This window comes from Channa argus, chromosome 23 (assembly GCF_033026475.1).
Source record: "Channa argus isolate prfri chromosome 23, Channa argus male v1.0, whole genome shotgun sequence".
Classification (NCBI taxonomy): domain Eukaryota; kingdom Metazoa; phylum Chordata; class Actinopteri; order Anabantiformes; family Channidae; genus Channa; species Channa argus.
In genome coordinates this window covers 9,036,781-9,051,497 of record NC_090219.1, presented here as the reverse complement: position 1 = coordinate 9,051,497, position 14,717 = coordinate 9,036,781, and the positions used below count along the sequence as shown (strand labels likewise).

At 40.7% G+C, this 14,717-nt stretch overlaps 1 protein-coding gene across 2 annotated transcripts in view; it reads left to right on the top strand.

Annotated features, from left to right (window-relative positions):
* LOC137108695 (copine-8-like) overlaps positions 1–14,717 on the top strand; it is a 52,625-nt gene that overhangs the window by 3,828 nt on the left and 34,080 nt on the right. For both annotated transcript variants that reach the window (XR_010912234.1, XM_067493602.1), the window contains exons 2-3: positions 7,568–7,608; positions 14,263–14,309. Coding sequence is in view for 1 of the 2 variants with exons in the window: in XM_067493602.1 (XP_067349703.1) it covers positions 7,568–7,608; positions 14,263–14,309 (88 nt within the window). In the remaining variant the exon portion in view is untranslated. The remainder of the gene's footprint in view (positions 1–7,567; positions 7,609–14,262; positions 14,310–14,717) is intronic.

Here is a 14,717-nt window from a genome sequence, read left to right as displayed (position 1 = left end):
TAGGAAATAAATGGATGGATTTTCAGTGTAGTGACAAACTGTAGTGACATTTCTTTACTGTAATGGCTGTGAAAGATTGAGTCATAGGGCCATTATGAAATGTATTATGACTTTGTCTGTCAGCCCTGAGGAAGAAGCATAGTGTGAAAAGGGTTTTTGGTTACAGTTGCCTGTGATTGAAAAAATTACAGAAGTCACCAATGACAAAAGAAACCTTTAGTAAACAGCTAATACAGTTTGGCAGGTTTTAATAGAAATGTTGATTTGTTATTTACAGGTTAATTTGATAACTACTTATCCAACATACCAGGCAGTTTAGTGGCACCCAGCTATAACTAATGACAAGCATTCATGGTAATTAACACATTGTTGCAATGATACTGTTTCTACTGTTCTGTCAACCCTAGGTAGGATTTATTGCAAGAAAGTTTGATCAAGGTCTGCATTTATAAACTGTCAAGTAGTTCTTTTTTCCTTTGTGCGTGTAGTTTCAGACAAAGGCCATCTGAGCAGACATGAAATACAAATTTGATACTGAATTCAACTGGATTGAAGGACATGTCAGTATCAATAAGGGAAGGCAAATAGCAAAAACTATACAGTATTACTTTTTGATTCATCAGTTTGGAAAGCGTTACAAAGACTCTGTGACACCACACATTCACTTTTAAGAGATACGATCTAATAAAGAAGATAGTGAACCTTCCCTGAAGTGGGTGACTTTCCAAAATTAGTCCAAGAGCGTGGTGACGACTCATCCAGGAAGTCCCAAACATCCATCCATCCATTATCTGTAACCGCTTACCGAGCAGGGCGTCATAGGGCGTGAGGCGGGGTCCCCTGTACAGGTCACCAGGCTGTCTTAGGGCCAACACAGAGAGAAACACACATACATACAACCATTCACACTCACGTTCAAACCTATGGGCTATGTTAGTCACCAGTTATTCTAACATTCATGTATTTGGACTGTCGGCGGAAACCAGAGGCAAGCGCTAACCACTCCAACACAAACAATCCAAGGAAAACATCTAAGGAACTGCAGGCCTTTCCCACCTCACTAATTGTCTATTTTCATCACGCAACTCTCAGACTGGGACTAAAGATGGCATCCATGGAAGAGTGGCAATGTGAAGACCACTGCTAACCAGAACAACATTTGGACTCCTCTCAAGTCTGTCATCAAACCTTTTAAGATAATATTCCTAGAACAAACATGCAATTCCTCAAAAAGAACATCGTATCTGTGTATCGGCGATCATAAGTACAGTGTAAGACAACAGCCAAGCGTAGATGGTTCAAGAGGATATTAGGGGCTTTGTTATGTGTTTGTTCAGGCTACCTTTGTTTCTTGTCTTGAGTTTGGTGGACGGGCTCTAACAACTTAGTATGCGATATAGAAATGAAAATAGTTTGTCCCAGCATGGTCTATATCTACACAGTGTGCATATGTAGGTATTTTAATTTATGCTTGAGGTTTTAAGATATTTGCTGAAACTTGCTTTCAAAAACAATGTCCACGTTATTTTAGATAATCCACAGGACTGTTTTCATAGATGGTGTCTCTTCATTAGAAGGCCGTTCCAAGTGTTCCCAGGGAAACTGAGACATTGTTTCCAGAGTTACCGTTTCCAATGCTGTGAGCAGCGTAAACAAAATTCTACCAACATCCTAATACTAGTAAGCAGCAAGACATATTATGACAGATGTCTAAACATCTCTGGGGAAGAAAGAAATCATGTGGTTGTTGTTGTTGATGCTGGCTGGCTGTTAGTTACAATCTAGAGACCATGGATCACACAATTTAGAAAGTGAGGTTTGAAAATAAGAAGACTCTTATAAGCTGCCTGTGTGAGAATTTGGCAGGAGCCCAGTTGATTTCAGATGTCCAAATCAGGTTACTAGTTATGAAAAGCATCTATAATATTTTTGCTCTTTATAGTTATGTAGTTTAAAATGAAGGATTTTTGTGAGCAGATAGTGAGGTTAGAAATAAGCTTTTTATCTGTCATATGCACAATGTCAAATATGTGGAGCATTAACTCCAAGTTAGGGCCAAAGGTCTTTGCCAGCTTGAGATTTACAGTGCATCCAGAAAGTATTGACAGCACTTAACGTTTGTTACAGCCTTATTCCGAAGTGGATCAAATTCATTATTTTCCTCAAAATTCTTTAAACAATAACCCATAATGACAACATGAAATAATGAATTTGATCCATTCTGGGATAAGACTGTAACAACATGTGAAAAAGTGAAGTGCTGTGAATACTTTCTGGATGCACTGTAACTTTTTTTCCCCTCAAATTTGTGTCTTGTGTCTGTCCCCTAACATTAAGGCCAGGTCAATACTTTGTGTCACGTTTCTGCTTGAAATAGACTTCATTTGAGAAATTAATCGGTCATATCTTTACTTTAGACCCCGAAAAATACACAAGGTAAGTTTCACTTACTTGTAGTTTGCAGTGCTCCCATGTTTTCATCTATAAGTCACTGGAATAGTTTCCACTATTTGACAAAAATACCACAAAACAGTTTTTTGCTTCCTTAAGTGATGGCTGAGTAAACACCCTAAGCAGCCACACCACACAAAATGTATCAGCCCTGAGCTGGTGGGTGGTGTGATTTTCCCACTTTGGTGTCTCTACATGTCTGCAAAGCTACTGAAGCATTCAGTCTGAATTGATCCCATCCTTTAGTGAAAGCCCTCTTTCACACAATAAATCCAAACCACCGCATGGCCTCATCGCATGTGTAGTCAAGCAGAAGAGGTGACAGATTTATTAACTCAAGTCCGGTGTTGTGCGTCATTAACAAGAAACTCTCCCCAGACTGCTGCAACACAAGACAACGCCACTGTTGCATATACAGCACATACGCAAATACGCAGATGGAGTTTAGTTTTGTGTGTGAATAGTAAGTTAGCTTGGCTGGCCCTCCAATAAACCCTGCAGATGCTGTGTCCTCGGAGAAGGTGTTGGTGTTCACGTCGGTGTGGCTGTCTTCTGACCTGAGTTTGTACACAGCGGAGAGATAGCCGTGACCTTTGGGCTCAAAAAGTAGTGAGTGTATCACGTTGAATAATTGACTTGTTGTGATGTGGCTGTATTGAAGCCGGACGCTGACCTGCTGTGAGGCGGGTCGATGTGTCACAAGCGATGTTGCACTTTCCACAAAGGAGGGTGAAGAAAGAGACACATTTGTTAGAGCAGAGAGGAAGGCATGTGTGCATGTTTCTCATGTATCAGTTATGTCCATAAAGACCCAACATCATCGAAAGAGGCAGCAGGATTCAGAAGTATAAAAATGATCATTTCCATCTGTTGATTATTGTTATAATTAGGCAGTCAGTCTACAAAAGCTGTGAAAATGGTTATCGCACGTTCCCACACCTGAGAGTGAACGCTGGAGGTTGCTTAATCAATAGAGAGACAAAAAGCAAACAAAAGTATTGAATTTATGATAATGATGTACGTCAAAAAACAGAAAATCTTTCCATTTTGGAAGTGTGAATACAATTAACAACCTTCTGCGGTCGAGAACAATCCCAAGCTCTGAAATCCGGGTCCTAATATTATACAGCACAATTGATTTTGGTCAATTTAATAATATTGAGGATTCAGAAATGTGATAATGCCTCGATATAAGATTGTCATGTGAATTAAATGGATTGGACAATTTGCGACTTTTACCAGCCTCTAGCAGTAGTGTCAGAAAGACCCCATGACTGACAGCAGACCACCCTGCAACTAATCGATCCAAGCAGGGGGCTTAAATCATTTGTTCAGTCATGTATGATCTTTCAACTTTTCATGTGTAATGCTAACCTCAACACCGTAAATAAATGACTTGAATCAGGTCACACAGGTGCCATCAAACTACTGCTGACGCTCGGTAGAAAATTGTGGCTTCACTTCGTTTGGCGTTTTAGCTGTGATTGTACTTGTACTTCACAGCAACAGTTCCCAAGAAAAATTAAATCCACACAACACCTGATTTGTTTCAGCGGGTGCTGCAGGGGACTGTGATTTTTTATTTTATTTTATTTTTTTGCTGTCTTATGCATGTTAAAAGTTTTTTTCAAACAAGTTTTATTTTCTTTTTTATTTGTTTGGATCAGCCATTAAATTCAGAGCAGCACAGTCCGTGGTAGCTCTGTTTGGCTTGTTAATGAGGTCTCCATGTGCAGCTTCTTGATGTAAATTATCCCTTTTTTGCGTCAGTTATTATCCTTGATTTTGTTTCTATGTTTATTCTAGTATTTTTTATGTTTGAATCTACTTTTTAGTGCCTTAGCTTCTCATAAATCCCATCTATTCAATTTGAATTATAAGCTGGATTTGTTTACTAATAACTACAAATAACATGTTCGATCTCTATCATTTGGCTGATACAAAGTGAAGTGAAACATGACTGGAAAACACTCCATTTGCCTTCCACTTCATCCTTTCTGTGTTGTTTCACCTTGTAGCTTTTCTCATTAAAGTGGTTCTTGGTCTAACCAGTCTAGCAGCATTTAGGCGAAACAGATCAAAGAGCATAAAACTTACAGATCAAGTTGATCTCAAATGGTGGGTTCAAACCACAGGAGGCCAAGTGGGGGTCATGCTGATTGCCTGCATTAATGATCATTTTATTTATTTATTTTTGGTACATTGTTCAAGAGATTTTCACAAAACTGACCTGAATGCAAATGTAATGCAATCGGGGAGAAACATTTATACTAAAGTAAGCTTTAGTGCAGTAGTCAGTGCTTTCACATTGAGGAGATGAAGTAGTCAGTGCTGATGTTGTTGGATCACGATTGGATCACTTTATACAGCCAAACACTGAGAATGAGAGAACATTGGTGAAAGTTAGAAGAGTCTCTGAGGTGCTTCAAAGGTGCGTTGATCAGATTTTATTCTTCCAGGTAGATTAACGTGTCGTTTGTTACTGCGTCTTTGTTCATAAAGTGTTTTTTTTTATTAGCTGTTTTATAATTTATAGTTTCACACCCAACTCCTAAAGGAATTTAGTGAGTGGAATTGTTAACACTGACGGGTTTAATGCTTATAATCCCTCTGGGGCCATCTCACGGCAAAAGTTAAGTTAGATGGGGGAAAGTGAAAAGTTTGAATTAGAGCTTAATGTTGAAAATGTTAATGGGGGTTGTTGATGTTGGTTGTTGGTGGTAGTGCATTTTTTTAAGTTGTGTTGGAGATTCCTAATCTTAGACTCGCTTCTACAGTGTTAGCTGTGCGGGTGTATGTTTAACTTAATGTATGTTTAAATCATTTCTCAATTGACTAGTAGTTTGTGCTGAAACAGTGAGTGTGATCGCATTACCACTCATGGGTTTCTGTGTAATATTTCTGTTTATAGATTCACAAATACATGATCTTGAATGTATTTCACATGTTCTGTATGTGTATTTCACATTTGTAACACACTTTTCTCTCGATTGCTTTTGCAAAGGAAAACCCCACCCCCCCCATCCCTTACATTCAGGTATTTAAAGCTCCAGCTGCCATGTTTCCATGTTTAGGTGGCCGTGACATAACTGCTGGGATTTCAGATGTAATTCTTGTGTCAAGGAGGAACTGCTCTCGTAAATGTTTAATGAACGATGAGTAACACTCTGTTCTGACTGCCCACACGTTTCCCGGGCTGCCCGTGGTAGGAAAGGACTTTGCAAAGAGTTGTTGATTCTCTGTCAGGGACAGGTGGAAGCACCTGGGTGCACATAAATCAGAGGGAAGTTACCATATCCATATGAGTGTGCGACTTCTACCTGCAAACACGCTTTCAGTTGTGTGCTTTCATTCATTCATGGCTTCGACTTTTCTTCACTTTCCGTTTTTACTACATCTCATTCTCCGTTTCCGCTCGTACTCCTTTGGGATTCAGGGGGTACAGTATTGCTTTTTATTGGACATTTATCCTATTTGGCAGGTTCTCACTCTTACACAATCTCTCAGAGTTTCTGCCAGTCATAAAACACAACCCAGATACTACGAGGCCTCTCTTCTATTGCTTAGTATCATTTATTTAAGGTCTCAAAGCCTGGGAAGGGCCAGTGGGCTTTCCCTGACAGTGAGGCAGCGGAGTGTGGCATTTTACCATCTGGGCCACACTGGGATTAGCACAACGCGAGTGCCTGATCTAGATACATCACTATCCATCAACGGCTTCAAGACACTCGCTGCTTGTCATACAGGACAGGGCGGGCGACAGCGTGCTCGCCCGCAGCTAGCATGATAGCTGGAACCTCTCTCCCCACTCCCCCCCCCCCCCCCCCCCCCCCATTCCCTCTATGTCTCCCTCTATTTCTCTGTCAGCACTGCACAATATGCGCAAAGTCATGGTGTTGTGATTACTGCGGCTCAGTGATACGCGCCTCTCTTTTACGAATCAAAATTACACCGTATGCTTTGAAAGTTGTGAGTTTTGAAAGCTGGGGAAAACTGTTTCTTATCATGATGGCTGAGATACACTTGAAAACATGTCAGTTATCTAAAGGTGATTTTAAAGTACTAAAAAAAAAACACACCATATGGCCCAAAGTCTTCTTTAATTAAGTAATAAGATGTCCACAGGGGGCACATCTATAATAGAAACAGCTCTAATATTTTACTGTGGACAGTTTCAGTGACTTTGGTAATTCAGCTACATTATGTTGCATCTTATCTTGTATCTATCTTGTAGCTGGTTGTGGTATATATGAAATGTTAGTGTAGTTGTACAGTATATAGAACTATAATTCTTTGAGTGTGTGTACAAGAGTGTATTTTGGGATAATGTGCCGCACGGGACTAAGCCTCTCCTGTTATTTAGTGCTTTTGGGTTCACTCTATCAAAACTTTATTGGGTTCTAGTGTAGGATTTGGCATCAGTACAAGCTCGGTGATTGAGGATTATTTTCAGCCCCCTTGTGTGTTGTGAACCTTATGCCTGTTCTCCTGGCTACCCCTCATTAGATCTGGATGTTGAGAGCAAACGAAACAAAGGCCCACTACTGGTGACACAACAGGCTGGGTCTCCCTTTCCTGAACCCAATCTGCTCTTTTATTTCTGTCAACTCGGGTTCTCAGGCAGCTGTAACTTGTCATCTTTGTGTGAATATTTAATTCCTTCATAGTTGTTTAACCATGGAATTCCTCAGTGGTGCCTAGCATCTGCTCTGTGATGGGACTCTGTGGTGCATTTATCTGCCGTGTGCAAAGAGTGAAGACTTCAGTGTCATGTAAATTTGATGAAAGCTACTGTTGTAGTTTGCACCCAGGGATTGCAAAAAAGTGAAAAATAGGTCCTGTCTCCTTGTGTTGTTTTCTCTGTATATTTGAAATATAAATGGGCCCCACTTCAAACTCAATGTTATAGTCTGTTTAATGTTGAGGCCTCAATGAGTGGCTTTTCTCAATCAAGTTAGAGGAGTATTATTGGTAAACAAGTGGTCACGGTTAGTGAGGCAGCTAATTAGGCGGCGTTTAGTGATGCAGTGACTTCACAGTTCCACTGTCTTTAAAATTGAGGGAGCTGTGCAATTAATTTTATTTCAATGTGTTTCTTTCTTTTCTTGTTTTTCAGAAACCTGCTGGATCGAGACACATTCTCCAAGTCGGATCCAAGTAAGCTTGTTTTCCCATCACACACGAGCACACGCACCAACTTTGTGCAGACCAGGCACACATTCATATGCACGCACTGCCATCCAAGTGTAAATATGATACTTAAATTCTGCGGACAATCAAATATTCCCAGACAAACATCCACCACATGCGAGCAGATTGAAACTGTACAAACACATGGACACATTAACACGCACGCATGTGTGCTCGCCTTTGTGAATCAGTAGACATTTGCATACGTCAGGGGTCGTATTCATCACTGTTCTCTGCGCCCAATGTGAGTGAGGGGAACCAGATCCTCACACACAAACCAGACACTTGCCTCCTACAGCTTAAAGGACACAGTCACACATACACACTCCTCAGTCCCTTGACAGCAGGGTTCAATTTGGCAATAGTCCGGTGGCTTTTAAAGGCCCAGTCTTCAATCCAACAGTGATGTGCCTTGATAGAGAAATGTAAAGTGTTGTGCTGAAGATGTTTTTCTTCTTTTCAAACAGGCAAAACGAGTCCAAATTTTAGAGCATAGTTTTTGAAAACATGTCAATTAACACGTGCAAGGAATCCGGAACATAATGTGTTTGATGCAACAGTTACATAATACCCCAAGCTATGATTGGTATGGCAACGACTTAATCTGACTCAGTCACTATCGTAAAAGAAGATATATATTAATCTTGGATTGAGAGTATTCTTTGATCTAGATGATATTTACCATTTGCGAACTTTGTCTTTTTTGATTTGTAAAAGATAAAAGCTTTTCCTTTCAGTACTATTTATTCTTATGTAAAATTTTAGATGAAACCCATCCTTGCTAAATGCAGAGAAGATATCCTCTTATTCTGCCTACGTGCACAGACAAGCATGCATTTGTAAAGGAGCTCCTTGCTGTTTTCACCTGTTGTCTGCTTTGTTTCCTGTAACAAACTGTGACAGTCCTGTTGGTTAAAAGACTGCTAAAAATAAACGGGATGGGAGGAAAATAGTCTGAGTTATGCTGAAATGAAATATACATATTTTTTAGCCAGTGTCCAGTTTTTGGTTAGTACACCTTTTTTCACCATCTCCTTGCTTCATTTCATTAGTATTCAGCACTATGCCACCTGGGTGCTGCTTAGCAAGCCCAGTGGTACTTTTAGCATTGTTCCGTGTGTGTGTGTAACCATAACTGATGAGCTCCCAGAATTGTGGATTGGACCTTTAAGTGTCAGACAGTAGCAGAGGAGGATAAGCATCTTTGCCCACCCCAACATTTATGCAAGGAGGCACTTGTGCTGCGTCCATGTCCCTGCTCTGATGACAGCACTGGCCCCAGTCACACAGCATTAGACTGGCTCAGCTGAGCCACACACACAAAAAGAGCACACATCCTGAGCCGCAGGCAGGCTCACGTACCATATTCATATACGCTTATAAAGCTGGATAGCAATCCAGTGTTTGTGTTTTGTGTGTGTTTATATGTTTCTGCATTTTAGTCATTGTTCCTGTGGGACATGAATGTTGATGTGCTTTCGAGACCGGTGTTTCAGCAGATTGGAAAAAGGCACAAAGCAGACACGAAAATGATCAAAGTTTGCAATGTCAGTATCTCCTACATTCAAAATCGGGATGGTGTTAGCGGGGCTATTGTATAGGCCCTGCCCTCATCATCAGGCTGATGAATAGGTCGAGTTGAAAGTGTTCTGGTACCAATGCATCGCTATTTAGAGGTGTGTGATTGATGTATCGCTTCTCCCCCACTCTCCCCCACATCTGATGCTTTATGTCAAGAATAAAGGATGACTGTATATTCAACCAGCTGAGCCCCCAGCTTATTGTAAAGCATCCAGACTGGCAGTCTGCCAAAACAGGTTTGTGCACCAGACACAGGGTAATTAAAATATGATAAGACATAAGATAAGATAAACCTTTTTTTTCATCCCACAGTGAGGAAATTTCCATGTTACATCAGCAGAAAAAAAATGTGAAAATGTACGGCAAGAATTTCTGTACAGGATTAAAAAAAACAAAAAGTCAGTATAAAGTACAAATAAATATCCAATCATCAAACAAACAACTGCACTAGGGTTATTGCACAGTGTTACAATCACTAGTAGGAATGTGTATTATAGTGAGCATTGGTTCACTGGGAACAGATAGCTTGTGTACCATCCTCCTTTCTCTCACCATCTGTACTGTGTCCAGAGGCATTCCCACAACTGAGCTGATCAACTTATCCAGTCTCTTCCTGTCTGCTGTAGAAATGCAGCTGCGCCAGCAGACTACGCCATAAAATATGGCTGAGGCCACCACAGAGTCAAAGAAGGTCTTCAGTAGTGCTCCTTGGTCCCTCAGCAGAAAGAGTCTGCTCTGCCCTTTCATACAAAGTGCATCAGTGTTATCTATCAGTTCAATGTCCTTTCCCTGGATGTTCACCTGTGATGGTGAAGAGTGTGTGTGTGTCTGGATCACTTCTCTAACCTTACTGTCTGCGATCAGACCGACCATGGCAGAGTCATCAGAGAACTTCTGCAGGTGACAGGTTTCTGAGCTGAACATGACGTCTGCTGTGTTGATGGGGAAAAGGAATGGAGCCAGAACTTGTTCTTGGGGGGATCCCGTGTTGCAGACAACCATGTCCAACTTGCAGTCACGGGCCTTCACTAACTGTGGTCGGTCCGTGAGGTAATCCAGGTGGTGAGGTATTGGTCCACCCCCATGTGCTTCATCTTGTCCCTCAGAATCGCATGCTTGGTTGTATTAAAGCACTAGAGAAGTCAAAAAACATCTTACAGAGCTCCCAGTCTTCTCCAGGTGAGAGAGAGCCTTGTTCAGGAGTAAGATGACAGCATCTTCAACTCTGATGCCTGGCTGGTATGCAAACTGAAGTGGGTCCATTGATGGTCTCACCAGAGGGCGGAGATGGTTACGCACCAGCATCTTCATTAAATTTGAGGTCTGCAGTCCCCGAAGTCTTTTAGGCGATACGTGTTTGGTACTGGTACCTAAATGGATGTCTTCCACAGCTTCAGGCTCAGACCACACATGCGCAGCATTGTACCGCACAGCTGGTCTGCACAGGACTTAAGGAGCCTGGAGCTGATGCCTTCTTCGCCTTCTGAGCTCCCCCTTCACCGGGAACGTTTGTTGTGTGTGTTTGCACTCAAAAGCAGCATGACTTTGTACGTTAATGTAAGGCTTTCAACAGCAGTTTTCTATTAAATGATAACGCGATCACATACTCTATCTGGGTCAGACCTGGTGAGTTTGAAGCCAGCGATGATTTTTTCTCAGAGTCAGAACTGTTAATGAATCATGATTAAATCAGTCATGTCATTTAATCAGGTGGTGGTAGCTCATACATTAACACAGGCATAAATTTACAATTAATGAATGCTCTAATTAATGCTAATGCATGTTCATCAAAATTAAATGTCACCAGCTCAAATTTTTTTTCTTTGAATCATAGCTTACAGACGTGTCGTGTGTCTCTTGCCCATGTGTTTTTGACTTGTCTGAAAGTTTGTATGGCATAAATAAGTTTACTTTTTGGCTTCAATTAGCCTTAGCCTTTAGATAAATACAAATTCCGTTTTCCTAACTGTCAGCAGTTGGAAGATGGATGTATATGCTGTTACTTTTCGGGAGAGACTTTGCTGGCACTGCTATTTTAAGAAGGGTTTTAAAAGCTGTGACCCATAACAGAGCATCTAATGCTCTGCAAAAGTAGCTTTTAGGAGACAGGGTCAACCACTTACCTGCCTAGTCATGAGGACTATTACATTAATTTTCATCTATCCTTGTTTGGTTTTTCTCTGGTTACCCAAGTTTTGACCCGTAGTCCAAAGACGTGAACCTGCGTTAAATGGAACCACTGAATTGCCTGTAGGTCTAAAAATGGATGTGAATAGTTGTCTGTCTTTATGATTGGCCCTGAGGCCCCTGCCTGTTGCTCAGTTACAGCGGGCTAAGGCTCCAGCGCCTCTGCCACAAGATAAGCTGGTACAAAATGAATGGATAGATGGATGGATTCAGTATTTTAAGCTGTGAACAAACAATGGTCATCTACCAAGAAAAATCTACTACAAAACATTGTCTTTAATCTCAGTAGTTTGTGGTATTTCTTGACAACTGATACTAACAACACACAATATACATTTACACATAGAAATCACTATGAAGTGAATACTGTATATACTACAAAGTTAATTCCACGTGATAAATGCATTTAAAAAATGTCAAGGCTTTTAGCATTACAATTTCATTTCAGTGTCAAATAATTGCCTTAGCCTTTTTTTACCTTCTCACCTGTACTTTAAGAAGCAGGTTTTTTGAAAGTCAACAGTACTGTTGTTACAGTACCAATGCTACTTTATACCTAATCTGTTATTTACATCTATGGCAGGGGTCTCAGACTCAAATTACCTGGGGGAGGCAGAGTCTGGTTGAGGCTGGGCCACATCAGGTATTCCACAAAAAAAGCTTTATTAAAAAATATCTAATCTTCTCAAACGTCATTACTAAGAGTTCTTTAACTTCAATGGGTTCTTCTGAACATGAACACTAATGGTTCTTCTGAACATGGCTTCTTTTGCCTACTTCTTGCTGCTAGAGACCTGGCAGCACTTCCTCTCACATAGCTGAGACAAATTTGGCTTGAGGGAGGAAGCAGCTAAGGCCCTCAGTAAGGCTTGAAGATGATCGTCAGTAAGACTGGACCTGTACTTGGACTCTTTGAAGTTCAAGTTAGAGATAAAGTTTTTGCACATGGTTTGCTTGAACATTCGGGAAAGTTCAGAGGCTCCTCTGAGCTTCCCGAGCGGTGGTCAATTCTTTCAAAAATTGCCTAAGCTTGTCTGCTTTTCCACTCACCTCCCTGAACTTGGCTTTGAGGTCATAGTTGCACTGCAGGACAATGAGCTCCATTTGAAGCACAAGAGGGGCATCTTGCACATTAAAGAAGATGCAGTCTACATTTTGCAAAACAAATTCTTAAAAGCACAGGTTTGTTAGTGTTCATTTAATTTGTCAGACCTTGAGCAGAAAGAAACCTCTAACAGAGGTGGCCAGTAATATAGACATACAGTGATTACTGCCGGAATTGAAAGTTGCAAACATCTTGTTACACAACACTGCTGAGTTATCCAGCTTACTTGCAATCCATATCATTGCTCCCCATAGGTGGTCTAGAAGCAAAGCAGACCATCTTAGTAGTTACTTAGCAGTCAACATGAGCTAAAAAGCTTAAGTCTCCTGTTGTTGTTTTTTTTTTTTTGTGCATTTATGCAGCCAGACAGGACAAGGACAAATAGAGGTTGTTATTGTGGCCTTTTAGAGTTAGCAGTAATTGTTGCTCAGGTGGAATGGGTTGGAAACAGAGGTTCCCGTGACTTCCTCCTGAGAATATGCCCAAAGGATGCTGCTCAGGAGAGATGAGGAAATAGTCATTTCCTAGAAATAGTAAACTGAGCAGTTTTAGGTGTGTTTGTAGGTATGTTAATCTGGACACCAGTGTTTATTGAAGAGCAAAGAAAGGTAAGAAAATAACCGAAGCCTGTCTGAGCACTAGGTTTCTGCCTAATTCATTCCATCCACCTTATTTAAAAAATGTGATCTAGGGAGAAGGGAGAACAATGGTCCTTTGCATATGGCGGCAGGAGCTCTTGTAGAGAGTTGGATGGCAGGTTGGCTGTGGCAGTAACTTTATTAGTAGCTACGTTATTTAACATAATATGTGCCAAAAGCTCTGCATTATATGTGCTAAATTCAATTCACAACACATGTATTACTTCCCAAGGTCAGGTTTATGTCCTCTTGATTAGGTAAGGGCCAGAGGATTTGGCTTAAGAAAATAAAAGAAATGTTTTAGCTATTGAATATTTTGGTAATAAATACATTGGCTGGACAGTCATCAGCTCTTGCACAAACTTAACTAAAATACCAGTTTTAGGGTACTGTATGACTGTTAGGTTGCTGATGGTGGTTAAAGGAAATAACTATTTATCAACCGTGCAGGTTGCCAAACATGCATATACTACAGTAAATCTAATAATCTCATAAGGTAAATTCATGTTTTGCAGGAAAAACAGAAATGTAGTTAGTTTAGTTAATAAGTCTTGCAGTCATTAAACATAATGGCTTTTCCTTTCAGATGATTAAAAAAATATCCCCTAAATGTGTAATTTACTTTTAACGCAGTTTAACTACAGTATAATTATAGTAACAAGTTTTAGAATTAAATGTTTACTTCTCCTTTGCTGCATATAACCTTATGATGTAATCCCTGGGGTTCTCATAGCTGTGAGTTGCTGCCATGTGACAGATGTTTGTGAATACAGTAAAAGCAGCTAGAATGCAAATAAATGTCATTTTAGTACCAGCCGATTCTCTCTAGTGGTCCATTATCCAAACAGTCCCTCGGATAGAGACGCGGAGGACTTTCCCCACCCTGTATTCCCCGTCCCTTCATCCCCCCCCCCCCCCCCCACTAAAATGCCATCATGCCGCAAGGCAAAGTCATAGTGACATTTAATTAGGGAGTTTTCCTCTCATGTTGAGATGTGGAGAAAGAACACGCTCTCAGCTGAGTTCTGTCAGTTGGTTTTTCACTGTTAAATACTCTTCAATCATTCTGACCCTGTCTTGTTTTTCTTGTCTTGTTTTCTCCTCCAACAGTTTGTGTGCTGTACACTCAAGGAATAGCCAACAGGGAATGGAGAGAGGTGAGTACAGAGGTGGAGTAGTGGGGGAATTATTTATAACAAGTGAATGCTTCCAGGTATCTTAAATGCCAGCAATGCAGCATTTCATATCATTTCAAGTCATGTTTGAAGTTTTTGGGAGGCTGGCGTGTGAGTCAGCGTACAGTCAGTATCTGTTAAAAAGACCACAGAACATGATGCTGTTTTTCAGAAATGCTAGGTTAAGCCTGTTGGATCACTGTGTTAGTTTGCAAATACCACATCTAACACAGCTCGGCGTTGTTGTTGGCTTATTTCGTGCTCAGTGTGTGCAGGCAAGCACAAAGGAAAGGCTAGAAACACTTAATGGCATTGCTCTGTCATTTCTGGCGCATTAATATTCAATGACTGTGTTGTTTAAGTTGTCGAAGTGTAAATGATCTTCTTTCT